This window comes from Leucopleurus acutus (genome assembly GCF_964270905.1).
Source record: "Leucopleurus acutus genome assembly, chromosome: 17".
In the NCBI taxonomy this organism is placed as follows: domain Eukaryota; kingdom Metazoa; phylum Chordata; class Mammalia; order Artiodactyla; family Delphinidae; genus Leucopleurus; species Leucopleurus acutus.
Window position 1 is genome coordinate 53218783 of NC_139159.1, and position 21399 is coordinate 53240181.

At 38.5% G+C, this 21399-nt stretch overlaps 2 protein-coding genes across 9 annotated transcripts in view; one reads left to right on the top strand and one right to left on the bottom strand.

Moving 5' to 3' along the window:
- OXR1 (oxidation resistance 1) overlaps nucleotides 1-4889 on the top strand; it is a 459041-nt gene extending 454152 nt beyond the window's left edge. For all 8 annotated transcript variants that reach the window (XM_082858879.1, XM_082858881.1, XM_082858883.1 and 5 more), the window contains 2 exons: nucleotides 561-634; nucleotides 2993-4889. In XM_082858879.1, coding sequence (XP_082715005.1) covers nucleotides 561-634; nucleotides 2993-3128 — 210 coding nt within the window. In that variant the 3' untranslated portion in view covers nucleotides 3129-4889. The remainder of the gene's footprint in view (nucleotides 1-560; nucleotides 635-2992) is intronic.
- A 7203-nt stretch (nucleotides 4890-12092) lies between these two features.
- Nucleotides 12093-20749, bottom strand: ABRA (actin binding Rho activating protein; the record flags this gene model as incomplete). The annotated part of the gene is made up of 2 exons (XM_082858453.1): nucleotides 19996-20749; nucleotides 12093-12612 (listed from the first exon to the last, which is right to left on the bottom strand). Exons 1-2 carry the CDS (start codon nucleotides 20670-20672, stop codon nucleotides 12093-12095), a joined length of 1197 nt encoding a protein of 398 aa, XP_082714579.1. The 5' UTR covers nucleotides 20673-20749.
- Between the last annotated feature and the right edge of the window lie 650 nt (nucleotides 20750-21399).

The following is a 21399-nucleotide window of genomic DNA, read 5'->3' on the forward strand; positions in this document are numbered from 1 at the left end:
TTATGATGCTGTTTCTACCTGGTAACTAATAATGTAATTAAACAAATGTTATATGTATATGAAAAAGTGAGTGCTAAAGTGTATTTTATTGAAAACTGTAATGAATACTTTGGAAAATTTTTATAAAGGTGAGGTGCTATAAATTGATTTGTATTAGGTTTAGGTAGAACTTGCATGAAAGGTTAAAAACATTTAAGAATATTAACATCTAAAAGTTTTACCCTTGAATGTCTCAAGTGTTTTTATGTTCACTCCTCTTTAAAGAAATTGAAACTGGAAAGCATAAACACGTGCTATAGGCTTCTGTGAGAATAATGATAGGCAAATTCATACCCAAAGAAAAGACCTTGGCCCTATACCAAAATGTTAAAACATTATCAAATTAATGTTCATTTATATTTGATGCTAAAATAAAAGTTAATGACATCTACTCAGTTTTTAACTAATTTTCTACTTTCTTTAACTTTTCTCATTAACCATTGAACTCTTGTAGTCAGAAAAGAAAAAATCACATAGTGATATTTTCATCTACATATTTAAAGCTTTTGTCATTTTTGTAGGTCTTTAAGTGGACAGGAGATAATATGTTTTTTATCAAAGGAGACATGGATTCACTAGCTTTTGGTGGTGGAGGGTAAGTCTCTTGAACATTTGACTGTGAAATTTTGAAAGAAACTTTAAAAATTCATTTGTGGGGCTTCCCTGGTGGCGCAGTGGTTGATAGTCTGCCTACCGATGCAGGGGAAACGGGTTCGTGCCTCGGTCCGGGAGGATCCCACATGCCGCAGAATGGCTGGGCCCGTGAGCCATGGCTGCTGAGCCTGTGCGTCCGGAGCCTGTGCTCCACAATGGGAGAGGCCACAACAGTGAGAGGCCCGCGTACCGGAAAAAAAAAAAAAAAAATTCATTTGTGTTATTTATAAAATCAGCTATCTTTGGAAAGTTTTGACATTGGAATCCTAATTTATATATTATGTCTAAGAAAGTATAATATTTGCAAGAAGGTGCTTGAGTGTAGTATTTGAAACTCTTGGTAGACTACTACTCATCTCAAAATGCTGTTTAGTTGATTCCCCTTTGATTAACCCTTTTGATTAAAACCCTTCTTTTAAAGTCTAGTGACTTCTTGATAGTTGAAAGAGAAATACACTAATCCCTTAGAACTTCTCAAATTTTCAGAAAACCATGGTGATATGTTCTTTCTCCCAATTTATAAAAAAGGTCTAAAATTTTTCATGTTATTCTACCCTGGAGACTATTTGGATTGATATTTTAGACAATAGAAATCTGTTTTCCTGTTAAAAATGTTAGTGACACCCCCACCCCCGATTTTCAGGGCTTGTTTTCTTTTTTTTTAACAGTACGAGTAATCAGCAGTTTGATTTGATTCTTTTGGCGTAGCAAGCATTGTGAGAAACTTTGTTTTTTTGTTCTGGTAGTCCAACTTCATTTAGTCTTCATGGTATTTGGGGGTAGCTTGCTCTACTGCCTCCTAGCCTAGACTCCTCAACTAGCCCTTAGCAAACACGACTTCCTACCTTTGTTATTTCTCTCTGTCCTTCAGGATCGGAATAATGTATGCTACATAATTCCTAAATTTATAGAAGTGTTATTTGTTTCCCACATTTCAGGATATATAATAATAATTCGTTCAGGTCACAGAATCTTGTTGCCTGAATAGTCATCATCCTGAGTGATTCTAGCACATTCTCTTACAACTTCTCTATAGATAGGTATTTGGAAGACATGATTTCAGTGATTAAAGATTAACCATGGTTATGATAGCCTTCTCTGAAGGACATAACCAGGTAACTAAAAACCATGTTATTTTTAGTTGTTGGAATTAGCTTATAATGTTTATATGTTCCAATTACACCTTTTTTGTTTGGGGAGAAGGCAGAGTCATTCATCCCTACTCCAGTGGTGGTCTTACATGTGATTCAGTTAGCTCTCCAGGAAAGCCTCACAAGCAAGTGGCTTATAATTTCAAGCTATTAAGGGTGCCTTTAGTCTTTGAAAGTAATGTACACAATGTCATTAGATATTTGCCGCAACTTAGTGTTAATGATGCAACGTGATTCCAGCAGCTAAACTCACCATTGGGTCAGTTGATAACAAATTAAGACAAGTTTACAGTCTTTGAAGGTGAGTACAGTCTCAGAAAATGGGAGCTATAAGGACTTGATATTCCAGAATTCCAAACAGGAGCCCCAAAGAAATCAAAATCATGTGATGGACTGAATATAGGCTTTGGAGTCAGATAGACCTCATTCAAATTCCAGCTTCAACATAAATCACATGTGGGACCTTGAACAACTCAAGTCTAAAGTTTCCTCAGCTGTGAGTTAGAGATTGACCCCTTGGGCTTCCCTGGTGGCGCAGTGGTTGAGAGTCCGCCTGCCGATGCAGGGGACACGGGTTCGTGCCCTGGTCCGGGAGGATCCCACGTGCCGCGGAGCGGCTTGGCCCGTGAGCCATGGCCGTTGAGCCTGCGCCTCCGGAGGCTGTGCTCCGCAGTGGGAGAGGCCACAACAGTGAGAGGCCCGCATACCGCAAAGAAAAGAAAAAGAGAGTGAACCCTTAACATTAACCACACATTTTATTTTAGATGATAGGGAGTTTTCATGTCTCTAAGAAACTCATGTTAAATATATTAAAACCAAACAGCAAAGAGAAATTCATAATACCAGGCAAAGAATAACAGAGTAGTACCTGCCTCAAAAGCTAATTCTATAATTTTAGAGGGTTCATCTTACTCCTTGATCTATATGTTAAGTGATTTTATAATGGGATATGAACAAAACAAAGTTGCCTTGTGCCACTTAGTGTGGAAAGGAGTAGGGAATGGTTTTGAAAACAATTTTTAGAGTTGTTGAATATTGAAATGTCTCATTAAATTAATATTTTACAACCTCTGCAATTATTCTTTTACAACTTAGGGCATAAGTATTAAAAGATTTTTGTTAGAACTGTTTTCTTCTATGTATTACAGGGGAGAATTTGCCCTGTGGCTTGATGGAGATCTCTACCATGGAAGAAGCCATTCTTGTAAAACATTTGGAAATCATACACTTTCTAAGAAGGAAGACTTCTTTATCCAAGACATTGAAATCTGGGCTTTTGAATGAATATAATGCTCTCTCTCTTAGCAGGATAATGGCCCAAACCTGACATGGACAAACAAGCGTTGTTTGGAAAGTTCAAGAAGCAATACAATGTAACATGTAACTCATGCTTTAAAAATAGTTCATATCACCATTTCTTACAGCTATAATTTTGGAATTTATTTTTAAAATCATGTTTCTGTCCCAGAAGTCTTTAGGGTTAGACCATGGTGTGGGTCCCTGCAGTGTAACAGCTTAGGTTTTGTCAGAATTTTGGTAGCATTTTGATCATAGTGACCACCTCATCTATAATCCATGTTTTCTCAGTCTCCTAATAGGATGGTGCTCTTTTGTTGAACCTATTTTGGTTTATTATTTTTTAAACTATATTGATTGTTTTAGTAGAGTAGTCTAACCTGGGATATTGAGGGAATGAAGACCAGGTACTGCTGTATCTGTGAGGTTGGCACAGGTGACTTTTCGACATGCTCCGCTTAGTTATTCTTGTAAAGGAAAAAACACATGCCAAAACAATGCATACTTCATAGACCACTGAGTTCTAGTTTTAATTCACAGTACAACATTCTCTTTATTTATTTTGCCTGTATTCTCAATTTCATTTTAATAAAAATGAAATTTGAGGAAAATTCTGATTGTAATAGACCACAGTGCACATGATCTGCGGGTTTGGGCATATGCTTTCATCGTTGAATTATCTGATAAAGAGTTATAAAGTGACAGAGGAGAATGAGAACTTGATGATTCTACTGAATTTAATATATCAAGCAAGAAAATATACTATTTACATATTTGTAGCTTAGCAGGGCATTATCATAACTACAAAAACTAAGAGACAGATGCATATTTCGTCAACATATTGTGTCAGGTATACTGTTTTATAGTTCTGTTGTTTTAGCCTTGTTGCACACCAACTCCGAAAATAAGGTTCCTGTTCAAAAGAAAAAAAAAAAAACCTTGTGATTTTTTTTGAGTGGTATATGTTATTAATCACCATTAGCATTTGCTCTTATAAAAGGGCAATGATTATAGTAGAATATTGTAACTCAGTAGACTTGTTGAATATGCAAACTTACTGTCAAGTGACCTCAAAAAAAGAAAAGATAAAATATATCAGTAGTTCTTATCCTCTTTTGTAGGAAACCAGTAATAAGCCATTGCGGCAATAATTCATCAGTTAATTTCAAAGCTTCATGTAATGCAAAAAAATCCTGCCGTTATACATGTGACAGTGACCTTGTGCTGAAATTTCAGCTATTCCAGGTAAACATTGTATATTATCTTGTAAATTAATGTTTAAAGGTAGTTTTGTTCTTATAGAAAGTGTTGATTGCCAGGTTGCTTATAGCACTTTAAATTATTCTAAAAATGAAATTATAAGCCAAATATGTTGGCTTAAGTAGATTTAGTTGTATAGTACTTGGATATATTTAGATCTTTTGAAAGTTTAGATACTATCTAAAGAAAGCATAATGCTAATGAAAAAGAAAATCTGATAATCTATTTAATATGCTATTGCCGAATATGAATAGAAATACAGGGCATCGTTTCCTTGTTTATGTAAAGCTCTCATTAAAAGTTACTACCAGTGTATAGATTAAATGTTTACAATATAGGGAACTGTAAATAAATATATCAGTTTCTTTCCCCCTTTGGTCTTCCACAGAAGTATTATTGTCTTTGTGGAGTTGACTAATCATAAAAAAATCCTGTATTGGATTTCAATTACAATAAGGTCATAGTGGTGTATACCAAATAAAATTAAATACATAAATATAAATTTGAGTTTGGATTTATTGAATAATCAAGTTATTTTTATATTTAAGAAGTCTGATTAAATGTACTACTGTCTTTTATATGTGAAAAATGGTTCTAGGAGCTATGGTGGTGGTGTGGTGGTGGTAATAGTAATAGTGATGGAAGGATGCATTCAAACAGAGGGAACAGCACAGTTTAAAAAATGGGGATGTACTTGGGTACTTGGCACATGAGGAAATGTAAGTCATTTGTTATTTTTAAATTATGTCCCTGGCTTTCTTGGTGGGGAGTGCATAGCAAGGTAAGACTAATTTCATAAAGAGCTCTGTTGTTGTGCAGTGTCAAAAAATTTAGATTTTTTTTAATCTCATAGGAGCGATTAAGAAAATTTGAGTGCAAGAATGTTATGATCAGATTTCCACTTTAGAAAGATGTCTGTGAAAAGTAGATTAGTAGAGAAACAAATTAGAGACAAGGACACTAATAAGACTGTTGAAAAGTCCAGAGCGAAAATGTTGAGGTCTGAACGAGAATAGTAGCAATAGTGATAAGAAAGGAGGCATGGATTTGAAACAGATTTAGGAATTAGGATTAACAAGTTATGGTTATTAATTGGATGTCAGAAGGAGTTAAGGATAGCTCTCAGGTTTTTTTGTTAGGAATATATTATTCATCGAGATGGGTGATGTACAAAGAGTAGAAGCAAGCAGCAGATAGGGAAGTTAGGTTAGTTGTGGAACTTATTATAGTATAATATGAGAAACTAGAGAACAGATTGGGGGCAGGGGGGAATTAATATTCTGTTCTGATAGATAAAAAAAAATTTTAAATCAACAACATATAGGTAGATGTTGAAGCCATAACCTGTGGATGAGACGCCCTTGGAGATTATAGACTGAGTGAAAAGAGAATTCTTGAGATAGGTTTTGGGGGTATAGTAATATTAAGTGACAGGCAGAAGAAAAGGCTGTAAGCTTCCATCTCAAGCAGCTAGAAGAACAGTAACAAATTTAACCTAATGAAAATAGAAGGAAAAACGAAATAAAGATGTGAGCAAAAATCAATAAAATTTAAAACAAGCATACAGAACAGAAAATCTGAGAATAATAAAATTGTAAACCTCCAGCAAGATTAAGAAAAAGATAAATCACTGTTAAGAATTTAAACGGAGACATCACTGGAACCATTGAACCTTAAAGAGATAAGATATTGTGAAGAACTTTGCATCAATAAACTTGACAATGTAAATGAAACAGAAAAATGTTTTGGAAAATAGAATTTATTAAAAAATAATCCAAGAAGAAATAAAATTTTTGTATTAAAGAAACTGAATCTCTTAATTAAAAAAATCCTTCCCACAAAAAACTCAGGTCTGTATGCTTCCACTGGGTAATCCTTTTAAGTATTTAAGGAAAAATAAAGTATCAGTCTTACATGAACTCTTCCAGGGTACTGAGAAAAGGGAGAACTTATGTTATTGAGGCTAGCACCACCTTGATACCAAAACTTTACAATCCTTACCAAAAAAATTACAGAACAGCATGGTATGAGCATAGATACAAAATCCTATATAAAATATTCACAAATCAAATTCAGCAATGTATGAAAGAATAATATATTACAACCAAATTGAGTTTATTCCAGGAAAGCAAACAGTAGTTATTTTTAAATTGGTATTGTTTTCCACATTTAAAGAAGAAAAATCCATGATCATCTCTACAGAAGCAAAAGAAGCATTTGATCAATTTCAGTGCTGTTTATGATAAAAACTTAGCAAATTAGAAAAGAAGGGATCTTCCTCAATCTGTTAGAAAAATATCCTTGAAAAATGTACAGGAAGCATCATCTTTAATGGTGAATTATTGAAAGTTTCCTCCCAGAAATAGGAAACGTAACAATAACTGCTTTCACCACTTCTATTCAACATTATCCTGGAAGTTCCAACCAGTTCAATAAAGCAAGATAAAAGGCATAAGGACTGGGAAGAAAAGACTTTAAATGTCATTTGTATAGGACACAATCGTGGACATAGAAAATTCCAAAAAGATCAAACTATTGAAATCATTTGATTTACCAAGGTCACTAAAGACAAGTTCAACATTTAAAAAAAGAGTAAAAACCCTTCTTTTTATTCTTTCTAAACCAATAGTTAGAAAATGAAGCTTAAAATACTGTCATTTTGCAATACCATTGAAAAAATCGGATATGTAACAAAAAGATAGACATAAGTAGGAAGGATATACCATGCTCATGATACGAAGACAAAATTGAAAGATGTCAGTTCTCTAAAATCAATCTGTATTGGCAGGGAAAATCTCAGCCAGGTTTATTTGTGGAAATTAAGCTGGTCTATAATTTATATGGAAATGTAAAGGCAAAGAACAGCTGAGGCAACAGTGAAGAATGAGGCTGTGGTCTTAAATACTAGATAATCAGGATCTATTAAAAAGGTGTTTGAAACAATGTGGTATTGGTCAAAGGATATACAAAAAGAATGGATTAAAGTCAAGAGTCTAGAAACAGACTGATTTTTTAAAAAGATGCTGCTGCTGCTTAGTGGAGAGAATGGTCTTTTCAATAAATGATGCTGGATTAATTGGATGTCTGTATGGAACAAAAAATCTTGACCTATCTCATACCACATACAAAAATTAATTACAGATTGTAGATCTAAATGTTAAAGGTAAAAAAATAATGCTTTTAGTTGAAAAATATAGGAGAATATCATCATGACTTTAGGATACACATACATTGGACAGAAAAGCACTAACTATAAAGGAAAAAAATGGTAAATTATACTGCATTAAAATGTTAAGAGCTTTTCATCAAAAGACATCATTAAAAATGAAAAGGCAGCCAACAGAGTAGAAGGTTCTTGTAATACACAGATCTAATGAAGGTCTCTTATACACAATATACAAATGACTCCGACTCAAACAAAAGACGAAAAAGGCAGAAGACTTTGGCAATTCCTAAAAGTATTAAAACAGCCAATAAGTGCTATTTTAAAAAGGAATGTGAAGTGGAATAACTTTGGAAAACATTTTTTGGCGGTATTCTACTAAAGCTAAATTTGGCCGGCAAATTTCATTCCTTGCTATGTACCCAACAGTAATTGTGTATATTTGTTTACCAAAATATATGTACTAGAGTGTTTAAAAAAGAACTGTTTGCTTTCTTTCTCCTCTCCTGACCATCGCCCTGCTCCCTCCATACATTCACCCATTCACCTGTTTTACTGAGTCTAATTTACTGCTTCCTCTGGGTTGTTCCTGGAAGTAATCAAGCACGTGAGCACTCTTCACTAGCAGAGTCTTGGTTCTTACAGCCAGCCCTCTGGTAAGGCGCACTGGTTTTCAAACCAGCTAAAGGGGCTCATCTTCCCAGTGTCGGACTCCAGGTCTGGGGGTGCCCAATATGTGTCTCGAGCCCCTCACTCCCCAGGCAGGATCCCCGAGCTTGTGATATATCCCCCTCCTCTTTGTGTTCCCTGCTCAGGGCGCAGGCCCTGATCTGACAGCTTCTCCTCCCTTCCTACCTGGTTCTGTGTGAATCTTTCTTTAGAGCCTTTGTTGTAGAATAGCCTTTCTGCCAGTCTCCAGTTTGTTTTCAGTGAGAATTGCTCCACGTGAAGCTGTACTGTTGATGTGTTCCTGGGGTGAGGTGAACTCAGCATTCTCCTACTCTCTGCCATCTTAATCTCCCCTGCAACCTTTTCCTTACTTTTTTCAGAGCTGCATCCATGTGTATGTACCATGCTTTTTTCGGCCATTTTCCTATATGTATTAGGTTATTGCATTATTTTACAATTAAAAATAGTACACTATGTTATGCATATGTATTTTCATATTGTTTGAGTTGTATCTTAAAAGGAAATTTGGGGATTGGAATTTATTGGTCAAAAAGTAAATGCAGGGCTTCCCTGGTGGCGCAGTGGTTGAGAGTCCGCCTGCCGATGCAGGGGACACGGGTTCGTGCCCCGGTCTGGGAAGATCCCACATGCCGTGGAGCGGCTAGGCCCGTGAGCCATGGCCGCTGAGCCTGCGCGTCTGGAGCCTGTGCTCCACAATGGGAGAGGCCACAGCAGTGAGAGGCCCGCATACCGCAAAAAAAAAAAAAAAAAAAGTAAATGCAATGTGATTTTGTTAGATACATGGGTGCCCCCCAAATCTGGGCACACAATGCCATGAGATAATCCTTGCTGGGATGATATTGAACCACAGCACTCTGAAAACCTCTAGGCCACGAAGTTAGGTCCTACGCCGCATTTATAAATTAAATACTTCTGCAGACATTGTGTTCTTACTGTGTATCAAGAAACATCCTCGGTACTGGGAATGAAAATGTATATTCTAGGAGGCATCTGCATTAAGAGGCCACTTTAACGTCGGCCAGATGGTTCCCTGCTTCTGTAATCCCTGAAAATAGTGACAATAAAGTACAGCGATACTTTCTCTAGCATGAGTTCCCACTGAAACGAAATTCTACTTTACACAGAATTATTCCCACATCGTGTGAGAAACAGTACCTAATATATCTGTTGGTAGTATTAAAAAAAAGGCTGGGGGGGCTTCACTGGTGGAGCAGTGGTTAAGAATCCGCCTGCCAATGCAGGGGACACGGGTTCGAGCCCTGGTCTGGGAAGATCCCACATGCCGCAGAGCAACTAAGGCCGTGCACCACAACTACTGAGCCTGCGCTCTAGAGCCCACAAGCCACAACTGCTGAGCCCGCGTGCCACAACTACTGAAGCCCGTGCACCTAGAGCCTGTGCTCCTCAACAAGAGAAGCCACCGCAATGAGAAGCCCACACACCACAACAAAGAGTAGCCCCTGCTCGCCACAGCTAGAGAAAGCCCGCGTACAGCAACGAAGACCCAACGCAGCCAAAAGTAAATAAATAAATTTATTTTAAAATATATATATTAAAAATAAAAATTCATTTTAAAAAAAAAAGGAACTTGAGTTGGGGAAGGGAAAGTAAAAGCAGAAGTAAAAATATAGTTGCAGCCTCATTTTCCAACACAGTGTTGGCGAGAAAGAAAGTCCGAGTGCTGACTTCCGTCCTGTTGATGTAAGTGGGCAAAGTGATAAGAAGGTGAACTTGGGAATCAGGAAGTCATAAAACTTCAAGTTAAAGAAATTAAAAGGCATCAAACATTTGGAGGTCCATACAGAAAAGGTTAAAAAAACAAAAATGTACCTTTCAGTAACCCCAAGCTCTTTAAACATCTGATTGAAAGTTTTGAAAAATCCTGAAGATTTGGAAACCAACTGTACACTTATCCATTACTAGGAATTTAGAATTGCCAAAAGTAAAGTGCTATTGATAGTATATTTACTTTATATATAATTATTTCATATGTTATTTGGTGACTGAAAACATGAGGACTTTCATTAACATGTTTGCCGCCTGAGTTCTACTCATCCTTTTTTGTCTAAAAGCCTTAAGGTTTTCAACCATGGATTTTTCCTGTCATGGAGTTTTTTTAAGATAAAAATCTGTCATATAGCAGGCATTTTCCTCTAAGAAAACTTTCTGATGTTAGAGTCACACCTTATTCAGAAGAGTGTTAATGTAAGCTCTCTGAGAAGAAGACTTTTAAATTCCATCCTCACATTCAGACAAACTGAACTTTGAATGAGCTGCATCGATGCTTGCATAAACTGTTACTGTCCAGAGTTGGATATGCACTCTCTGTCTAAATATTCCACCGATTCTAGAAGTAGCCCGAGTTGCACTCTATAATTTTGTATTTCAAACACCAGAAAGTGGCATTGTGGAATATAACTTCAAAACAGTAATATAAAAACAAGAACATAAAGTACAAGAAAGTATCTTTTATTCTTGTGCCATGTTTTTAAGTTTTGACATAGGTTTCACTGTTGTGATAAAAGTATACATCTTATATGAAATCCTACTTAGAAATATTAGTCATTAATTTGTAATTTAACAAATCTATTATGGAAACAAAAATGTATAAACCTTCTTTAAGAAGGTTTTTGGAACTTTCAGTTTGAAAGAGAATCGTACATGAAAACAAGGATAACTCTTACAGTAGTTTAATCCATACTTTATATTAAACCTAATGCCTGACAATTATGAGTGTCTATTACTTTGAGGTATTATGCTTTGACATTAATTTCTGTATCTAACACCGAAGTGCTATAATATCATTTAGTAACTTCCATTGAATTCTGTAAGAATTGTAATCTCACAATTTTTATTCAGTTTGTTTTTAAAATTATACAAGGCACATTAAATCTAATTGAGAACAATTGACAAGTAACAGATTAGTGCCAAATAAATTTGTCATCATTAAGCTATACTTTTTTCACTTTGGCAGGACTAATATTGCTGCTTTAGGACTTTCAGATATTTCAAAAAATTTGTTACAGCATGAAGTAAATTAAAATGTCTCAAGTCTGTTTCTGATCTACCCATGATTCTATCAGATTCTTCTACACTCAACATTCCAATTCATTGTAGCATTTTCTGTATTTCTACTTCAAACAGCATGACTCACTAAGGTTTTGAGAAAAAATAAAACTTCCCCAAGAAGTCATGCAATGGCAGGTAAATCTAAATGTCTTACCTTTGCTCTGCTTTCATAGAGCAAGTGAACAAAATCGCCTTCTCTGTTGGCTCTAAGACCACCAGCAATGTCTTTTTATGTGATTTGTGCAAATCACATCAGAGAAGGGTGGCTAATTTCTGTTGGAAACCTATTAAATTCAAAGTCCACAGAGAAATTCCAGCATCTTATTTGAATACAACTTTTTATTTGTGTGCTTATTTTGTGTGCTTGTTTTTTAAGGGATAAAAATAATGGTACAAAGTCAAGCTTCCTAGAAAATTTTAAATTTAGCTTTGCCAAACTTGCTGGAACTTTTTTTTCCTGAACAATGACACATTGTAATATGTTTTGCTGATATTTCCCTGAAGTCAGCATTTTTCTTAGATATAATTGTTTATTTAAAGATTTATAGTAGTTGTGCAAAGAATAGCCAAACATTTTTGCCTAGAAGGGTAAATGGAATTTCAAATATTTGTACTATTATATACGAATAGTCCTCGATGTCCTTTCTGAAATGCTTTGTGTGTGCTTAAATAGAGTGCCAAAAAAGTCAATCATGTAAAAATTGTTTAATATTTACCAACTTATTACAGAGCAGTTTGCATTTTACTTTCCGCTACATTCACATTTAGCATTAAGACAAGAGTGGGTCAAGTTTGGCTTGTGCAGTTGAAGGTTCACTCAGTAGAGTAATCACAACATGGTCATCCCGGCCTTGCCATAACATCTCTCCTTCGAAGTCAACCAGTCCATGCTTCCTGGCACGCAGGAGAATGCCCACAACTTTATCTGAAATACGAACGTATCTGTCAAAGAGATCTCCAAAAGTAACCTGGATCTTGCCGTTCCGTCTGTGGTGAGCCATCGTTCGGATGATGAAGCACATGTCCATGATTTCTCTGTAGATGTGCTCCTCGGCTCTCTTGGCCCTTTCGGCAGTTTTGGTTCCTTCCTTGGGACGGCCGTAGCCTTCATCTCCTTTGTGCAGGCAGGTGGACATGGCCAACTCATAATCAAACTCTTCACTGAAAGGATTGAGCTTCTGAGATTGTCTGTGTTCATCAGCCCAGTGTTGCCATCTTTCTGTCAGGTTGCCCACTTGGCTGTATTTTTGCTGGGCTTTGCAGTTGAGTTTCTCTGTGACTCTATTTGCCCTAAAAGAGAGAGAGAGGATGAAGAATCAAAATATTGATATTTTAACACCCAAGTGTTGCTTTCTGTCTGTACTTCTTGTACATATGCATCTTAATGTAACTATAATTGTTTCATTATGAAAGAAATATGAACAATTCAAAAAAGTAAGAGATAAAAGAAGAAAAATCATATACAAGGCCACCATTGTTCTTAGTTTGAGGTATCTCCTAGATTATTTTCTCTCTAAATAACAGTAATGTTTTAAGCTCTATAAAATAATCATATTAAACTATTTCAAGAAAAAAGCTTCCTTACACAAATGTAATGCAAATATGTGTATCTTTTTTTTTTTAAAGAAGATGTTGGAGGTAAGAGTTTATTTATTTATTTTTGCTGTGTTGGGTCTTTGTTTCTGTGCGAGGGCTTTCTCTAGTTGTGGCAAGCAGGGGCCACTCTTCATCGCGGTGCGCGGGCCTCTCACTGTTGTGGTCTCTCTTGTTGCGGAGCACAGGCTCCAGACGCGCAGGCTCAGTAGTTGTGGTTCACGGGCCTAGTTGCTCCGCGGCATGTGGGATCCTCCCAGACCAGGGCTCGAACCCGTGTCCCCTGCATTAGCAGGCAGATTCTCAACCACTGCGCCACCAGGGAAGCCCCAAATATGTGTATCTTAAAGTTGCATATTAGTAACATTTAGAACTGGACTTGAATGAGTGTATTAAGGGAATACACTTTACACAGGACATCAAGAAACAGTTATTTGCCCAAAGTAAGCCTTGTATCGGCACACATACTCTGTAATATTTACTCAAGTATAGATTTTTATATGTGGATATTTTTTTTTTTGGCCCCCTGCACAGCATGCGGATCTTCTTTCCCCGACTTGGGATGGAACCCGTGCCCCCTGCAGTGGAAGTGCGGAGTCTTAAGCACTGGACCACCAGGGAAGTCCCTATACATGGATCTTTAATGAAGCATATCTATACTGGTATCTATGATGTACCACAAATTTTGAAAAATCAAGCTATATATATAGGAAACACCAGCTAGCAATAGTAACATTTATTGAACACAGTGTGCTGGCATTCTTCTAAACACTTTCTACTAATATTTCCACAACCATTTCATGAGATAGGTACTGTTAATCTCACTTCCCAGATGAGGAAACTGAGGCCAGAGGGGTTAAGTAACTTTGCTTAAAGTCACAAAGCTGTTAAGTGATGGGTCTGTGACTTGTACCAAAGTTAATCCGGCTCCAGAGCCTGTGTATAACTTCTGTGAAATGCTGCCCTAACCCAGCGGAAGAGGCAGGATTCAAACCCAGACTGTCTCAGGCAGAGTCAGTGCTCTTCCCTCTGTGTCATGATGCCACTCAGCCTGCCAGGACAGTGTCTAATATGTGGATGAGCTGTGTCTCAAATGTGTGTGTCTGCCTTTGCAGTTTGGAATGCATTTCTTATTAAAACAAAACAAAAACCAGCATTGGAAAGTGTAGACCAATAATGTCATGAGGGTGCAGATCTCATTTTAAAATGGCAAAATTTGTCTTTAACAGACTTTCCTGTCATTTCTGTATCTCCAATCTCCTAGACCTTTTTTCGAGGTCTCTTTGCCTTCATGAGTAAAGCATGAACTCTTGGACTACCTAAAAGTCAGAAATTTGTATTCCTCATCTGTACAAGTGCCTCACCCATCCTTCTCCCCAGCTCCGAGTGGCTTCATGTGTGGAAGCGTTGGAAGTGGGAGATGTAGAGCAGGGTTGGATTTGCTTATGGCAATGGCATGCCCGAACTCAGCGGCCCCTGCTATCTGAACTCTCACAATTTGCTGTTCAAAACCCAGGAACGGGTCAGATGTGAGTCTTCCTCGCTATCCAGACTCACTTCCTGCAGTCTGGTCATTCAGATGCAGGAGGCTAACACTGGGTAGAGAGGCAAGCATACTTGCCTGAGCATTGTTTTCTTCGAAGAGGAAGGCCATCCACTAGATGGCGACCTTTCACTAATTCCCGTGGTTTGTGTCCTACACTTGCTGCATTGTTTCACTGTTGCAGTAGAATTCAAACTAGGAGTACATTGCTGAATATAACACTGCTCTTCTTTGTAATGACATGGACAAAAGTATATGACAAAGTTAATTGGGAAAAAGCAGCATACAAAAACTGTTTACACAATTATCACAACTTAAAAAAATCATACATGTATGGAAAAGTGCTAAGAGCTACACTGCCCTGAAGTGGAATGCATTTCCCTCAACCCTGCTGGTCCTCGTCTTCATCTGCATCTCCATAGACTGTCCCTGTTCAGCTGCTCAGATTATGGGCTGCTTGATCTCATGACCAAAGGAGAGGAAGCACCTAGTGCCCTTGGAATGATGGCAATCCATGGCAGACATAGTCTTCAAAAACAAGCCCAAGGCTGGAACATCTTGCTGGAGAAGCGACTTGAAACATCTCAGAAGAAAGTGAAAAGAATAGCACGATTTATTAACTCATACTTTTTGTCTCCTGAGCACCACCTGTGGTTCTGTCCTATAGTATAAAACATAATACATCCTCCCTTTAAGGAGCTTCTGGGCACTTTGACATTCCTTCCATCCTCTAGTAAAGTACTTATGACAACTGCTGTGTGCCAGACAGTCTTTTAGGTACTCATTGAATATTCAATAATGAAAAAAGAATGACGAATAACCACTAAAAGACATTCATGAAAATCATCAGAGTGAACCAAATTTGAGTATATATGGTACAATTCTAACCATGTAAAATTGTGTACACACCAGGCTGAAGAAATCAAGAGCATGTGCACAATTGAAAATAATTATGTTGGTATCTAGGTGACAGTTGATTTTTTTTTTCTTTTTCAAAATTCTCTTTCATGCTGGTATTATAGTTGACGCTTGAACAACACAGGCTTGAACTGCGCGGGTCCACTTATACATGGATTTTTTTTTTTTTATAGTAAATACTACAGTACTACAGGATCCTCATCTTCTTGTTCAAGGGAACAATGGTGGGGGAGGGGTTCTGATCTTTCAAGCACTTGAAAATCCGAGTATAACTCTACACTTATACTGTATCCATGGTTCCACCTCCATAGATTCAACCAACCATGGATTGTGTAATAGTGTTGCAAGCATTTATTTGAAAAATCTGCTTATAAGTGGACCCACACAGTTCAAACCCATGTTGTTTTGCATCAACTGTATTGATTTTAAAATTTACAAGAAGCAGAAAAATATTCAAATTATCATCCAGAGGTAATTTGTTTAAACTGTATGTTATATGGGTCTCTCATTCATTGATGTAGTATTTTTTCTTCTAATTTTAATTAGGAACTTAAATTCCCTGAGTGTTGACATTCTATGTCATTTGGGATAAGGGTTGGGGTTGGTGAGGTAATAACTGTTTGAAGAAGAGAAACATCTAAAAAAGCACCTACTAAATCTTAATTTCCATTTGTTTTATGGTCAAACTGTAATTTCCAGTAATAAGAGAAAAGGAAAGCAAAAGAATTGATCCTATTAGCAAGAATTAGAAAATAGACAAGGTTGTTTTAAAGAAGTACTAGAAGAAAATATATCTTAATGAGTATTTAATTTTCACTATCTTATAAACGTTCTATATTGTCTTAGTATTTCCAGTTTTTAAAAAGTATGGAGTTTCAGGTTTAAATCAGGATTAGAAAGTCTTATACCTTGAGTATCCTCCTGATCAATGAGTGTAAGACTTAATATATCAGCTTTTCCTGTTTTTCTAAATTTCAAGTAAAAATGTGAATAATAGTTTAGATTGAGCTTTAGAAAGACAATCTCTTACACATTTACAGAAGCAAAGCGATATTCAAAGACTAGCACCACATCCATACCTTAGGCTAGAACACTTCTCTGTCAGTAAACTGAAGAACTTCTGCCACCCTTTCCAACTTCTCAGGGTAGTTCTGGGGAGAATCTGCTCCTCTGTCCACTGGTTTGCTTGCCCTTCACCACAGGAAGTATAGCCAATTTGGTTAATGGGAGATTGATATCTACAGGGTCACACTTTTCAGAAGCAGGGTGACTGAATTCAAAACTGTGCTCTCCTTTCTGTTATCAGCCAGGTTTGGGAGCCAAGCCTGTGCTTCTCCTTGCAGATTGGCAACTGTCCTCAGAGTCCATGGAAAGGGTTCCAAGCTCGAGAATTGAGGGCAAATATTAGAAAGCCATACTTTCCCCTTCATTTCTAGCAAATATCTTCAATATAGTTGTACCAAAACACTACAGTGTGGGAGTTATTGGGATTCCACTAATTAAGCTGATGCTTTGATCTCCATTTGATTTCTTGAGTCCACTCTGTCCTCAGAGAATCAGTCTAACACAGTGGTTAAGAATGCAAGCCCTGGCATCAGCCTTCCCAGTGTCATCACTTACTAGCTCTATGACTTGTATACATCTCCTCGCTCAGTTCCCTTTTCTATAAAACGCTCAACCATTAGTATTTTTGCTAAACAGAACTTGGAGGAGAGAATGGATGAGTGATTGTCATTTCAATATTGCATCATTACTGTATGGGAGATAAAATTTCCTTTGTCTAAAGGAGCTGGACCAAACAAGTCACATAGCTATACAATCAAAAGACTGAATATTTAAAAAATAAAGCATAAAATAGAAATCATTTTCATGGTAAAGCCCCAGGTAGTAAAACTCTACTGGTGAAGAATATTTCTACTTTCTACCAAACCTGACTTGTCTCTGTTATCCATAGAACATCTTAACCACCAAGAAAACTTTTTTTCTGCTTAAATATTCGTGACACATAATTTTCTCCCTGTTAGTGGATATGGGGAAAGAATGGTGCTTAGAATTAAAAATAAATGAACAAAACCCCCTTTCCCATAGGCCTCCTCAATAATGCCACATTCATTTCTCAAGCAGTATGTGAGAGTCCCATCAGGTAAAAAGTCCCATTGGGCTTCTGCTGAAGCTTCCTGAGCATAGCTAGGATTACTGCTGACATTCAGAGCTGCTGTTGCTGTGTACAACATTCTGGTACCCTACGTATTCTAAGACTAAGGGAAAGGAACCAAAGAAGGAAGGAAGGGATTTCATTCCCATTCTCCTCCCCAAACCCTGAGAGCCAATCTCCTAGCATCTCATAGTGTTGGGATCACCAGGGCTGGCCCCTTGCATTATAATGAGTACAACTTATTAAGTAGCTTTCCTGGGTCCATTGCTTTACATAATTAATACCAAAATAACTCTATGGATTATCACATCTATTTTTTTTAGATGAGTACAAAGAAACTTAGGATTTGCCAGAGTGACCATGTTTCAAATCTGTCTCTCATTCAAAGGTATCTCTCTATCACACTAAGAAGGTGTCCATGTACATGTCTGTTTGGAGGAACCAACAGAAGGGTCCGGTATGGAAGTTCTCACTTCCAGGTGAGACAGTTTGAGTAGTGGTCAAGAGGGTGGGCTCTGGATCCAGAGTGCCTGGGTTCAAACCCCATGGGCTGTACAATCTTATACAAATTCCCTAATACTTCTTTGTCTTATGTTCCCATCTATCCAATGAAGATAATGACTGTGCCTACCCCATGAGAATGTTTTGAGGATTAAATGAATAAATACTTAGACGAGTGCCAAAGAAGAGTACATGCGTTGGAGATTGGTCCTAACTGTCACCTCCCTACCTCTGGCCAATTCAAAACATGCTGACAGTAAGATCGTCATTGTGCCACCCTTAGTCTTTATTCCGTTGGGTTTATTCGGTTCTATTGTTTTGTTTTGTAGCACACGCCCCCCCCCCCAAAATTCACAAGGCCAAAACTTAGACTATGGTTCCATATGGTCTGGTAGAATAGTGATTTCTGATTATGAATTCCTATGTGAATGTAAATAGAGCACAAATCTAGATCTCTGAGTGCATCCTCAAGGTGCTGCATGAGAAGTAGCATCATGTCTGGTTCCAAAGCATTACATTTAGAGACAGGCATACACATCTCAGGTCACTAACTTGCTGAGTGAAATTTCCCTCTGAGTTTCAGTGCTCTCATCCCTAAAACGGGATATTACCTACCTCATTGTGAGAGTTCTAAGGACAAAGCACGTAAAATGCCCACAGCACGCACTAGATGCACGCGGAATTATGATTATCTACGTTTGCCATTTCATTTTTCTTGAAAGCTTTCAATATAATAGTGCTAATTCTTTCAAAACATCTTTAAAGTCACAAACTGACAGCTTTTCGTCAAATAAGGTAACTAGTTTTGTTCTTTACTTTCTGATTATATCATAAAAGTTGAAAAACACACCTACACATCTAACCGTTCCCAGGAGTCGGTTTATAATTATTCGCCACATCTGAGACTTTTCCTATATTCTGACATCCTGTGGTTGTTGAATGAGAAATCCTGACTTTCTGTTATGTGGAGGCAGCTACTGTCTTGGAACAAAACATGCGTTTCTTGTCAGACTAAAGTATCAGTTTGAGTCAGTGTGTGTGTGTGTGTGTGCGCGCGTGTGTGCATTTAGTTGTTTTCGGATTGTGATATTTTAATTACCTAGCTTTTATAGCATTTCTATCTTTGTTTATAAGCAGAACAAAATTTTCTGAAGGTTTGAAAAATTGCTAAATAATAAAATCTATATGAGGAGTAATAACTTTCATATAGTGAGCTTATGTGCAGGCACTGTGCTAAATTCTCATCTCCTCCCAATACAACAGAATTTATTCCAAAAGGTTACTGTTGCCATTGTTTTACAAAGGAGGAAATGGGTTTAGAAGAATAAGCCGGTTTTTTGTGTGGTGAGAACATTTAAGAGATATTCTCTTAGCAACTTTCAAGTGCATAATACAGTATTGTTAACTATAATCAGGGCAGAGCTGGAATCTGAACTTGGGTCTGTCTGACTTCAGAGCCTGCTTTGACGTCAGACAGCAGCTTCCCACCTGTATACAGGCTCACAGAAATCCGTGTTCCAGGGGCACTATTTGGGTAGATGTGTCTCTTGAAAATATTGTAGACTGATTTTGGACAAGGGAAAGGTTTCTCCACTCAGTCTACCAGTAAATACTTGTCTCTGCAGAAAAATAAGCCAATTTGTTACTCATTATGGAATTGACTTAAAAATTTTTCCCAAAGCAGATACCCCTCTCCGGTGGCTTCAGATTTGTTGTGGCTAAACCTGGAGTGTTCAAAACAGAAAGGAGAAACCAAATAGTGCAGGCCCTTGGCCCAAAGGTCCATAGCTGAGCTTGGTCCTGCCCTCTTAGCCCAGGGGCGTGCCTTTCCCCAGACCTCGCTGCCTGCCCGAGCTGTGAGATTCTCACTCTGACTTTGGTGGTCCTTCCCTGCTCTCTGGGATTCCCGCAGCTGCTTGGGGCTCAGGAGCGGGATAAGGAGTTGGGAGATGCGTTCACTTACGGGAAGGGCAAGGGGCGTTTGATTCTGGCAGTGGCCACCCGCTCTCCATCCAGCTCCAGCCTCCCCTCCGTCTCCCCTCCGTAGCCGCTGTCCTCTGTGTCTACGCTGCTGCTCCTGCACTTGGGCCCTTCCCGTTCCTCCTGTCCCATCTCTTTCCAGCCTTCGATCAGCTCAGATACCAGGCTGGCACATTTTCTCCTCCGTGTCGGGGAGCCATGGCCGCGGAGGATTCTGTCCATTTCACTCTCTGGCTGCCCAGCTTCAGGCGTGTCCCCATCCTTCTCGTATCTGTGGCTGAGGTGGCCCACATCCCCTCCTCTCTCGTAAGCCTTGCTGACGACTGTTTTGGTCACCTCTTTCCTTCTGATCTGAGACACCTCGGTGGCTTCCTCTGAGCTTGGTCCATCTCCGTGTCCCTCTGGCTTTGGGGAGGAAGACTTTGGGGCACTCTGAGCTTTCCGGTGGGTGGTGGGATGGATCACTGGTCCAGAAGCTTGGGGTGGGTTCTGGGTCCCTCCTGGCATCCAGCCTGTGGGCTCCTGGGCCTGCCTGATGCTGTTCTCATTGGCCCACTGCTGCCAGCCTCGGGCCAAGCTGATAACCAGGGTGGCTGTGCGTACCTTCCGGAGGGCACTCTTGGCTGGCCCCTCCTCCCTTTCCTTTTCCCCCGGAGCCATGCTACCTTTCTCTTCTCTGCTGCTAGCCTGGGCACTGGCTAAAATGAGTGTGGGCCGGTGGAGGGCCTGGGATTTAAATAGAAGTGGGACGTGGGGTGGGAAGAGAATTTGGTCACGGTGGAAACTATGTTAAGCACTTCTTGCCAAGATGCAGTGCCTTCCCTGTGATGGTGTGCTTTTTTTAAACCCTGACAGCTCCAGTTTCATCAGAGCAGAGGGACATCTCTGTTGGTAAAAGACAGTGATAGGATCACGCCCTTTCTTCTCCAAGTGCCAGAGTGGAAATTACTAGATCCGATCATGTGCTCAGCCTTAGGTTTTTCCTGACCTTAAAATATGGTCCTACCATTTATAGGAGCATAAAATACATGCACAAGTTGTGCTGGGAACATCATAGGCTTGTTTCCATTGAAACCTCAACAGCTTTCAGTATAGCTCTTAGTTAGTCCCCATTTTATAGCTGAATACAGTGACACATAACTTCCTATAGCGAATAATATCTGAGACTCACACCCAGATGTCTGATGTAGGGCATGTGCCTCTTTTCACTCCACTCATCAAGGGTCCTAAGTTGCCGTTTTCTTTTTGTCTTCAGCTCTATTCAATACAGACTTTAGAAGTCACTTCATCCAACCTCCATTTACCAGATGAGAAAATTGAGGCCCAGATAAGGGGGGAGACAAGGGCCTGGTGTTTTAGTCCCACGTTTGAATTATTTTATAGACAA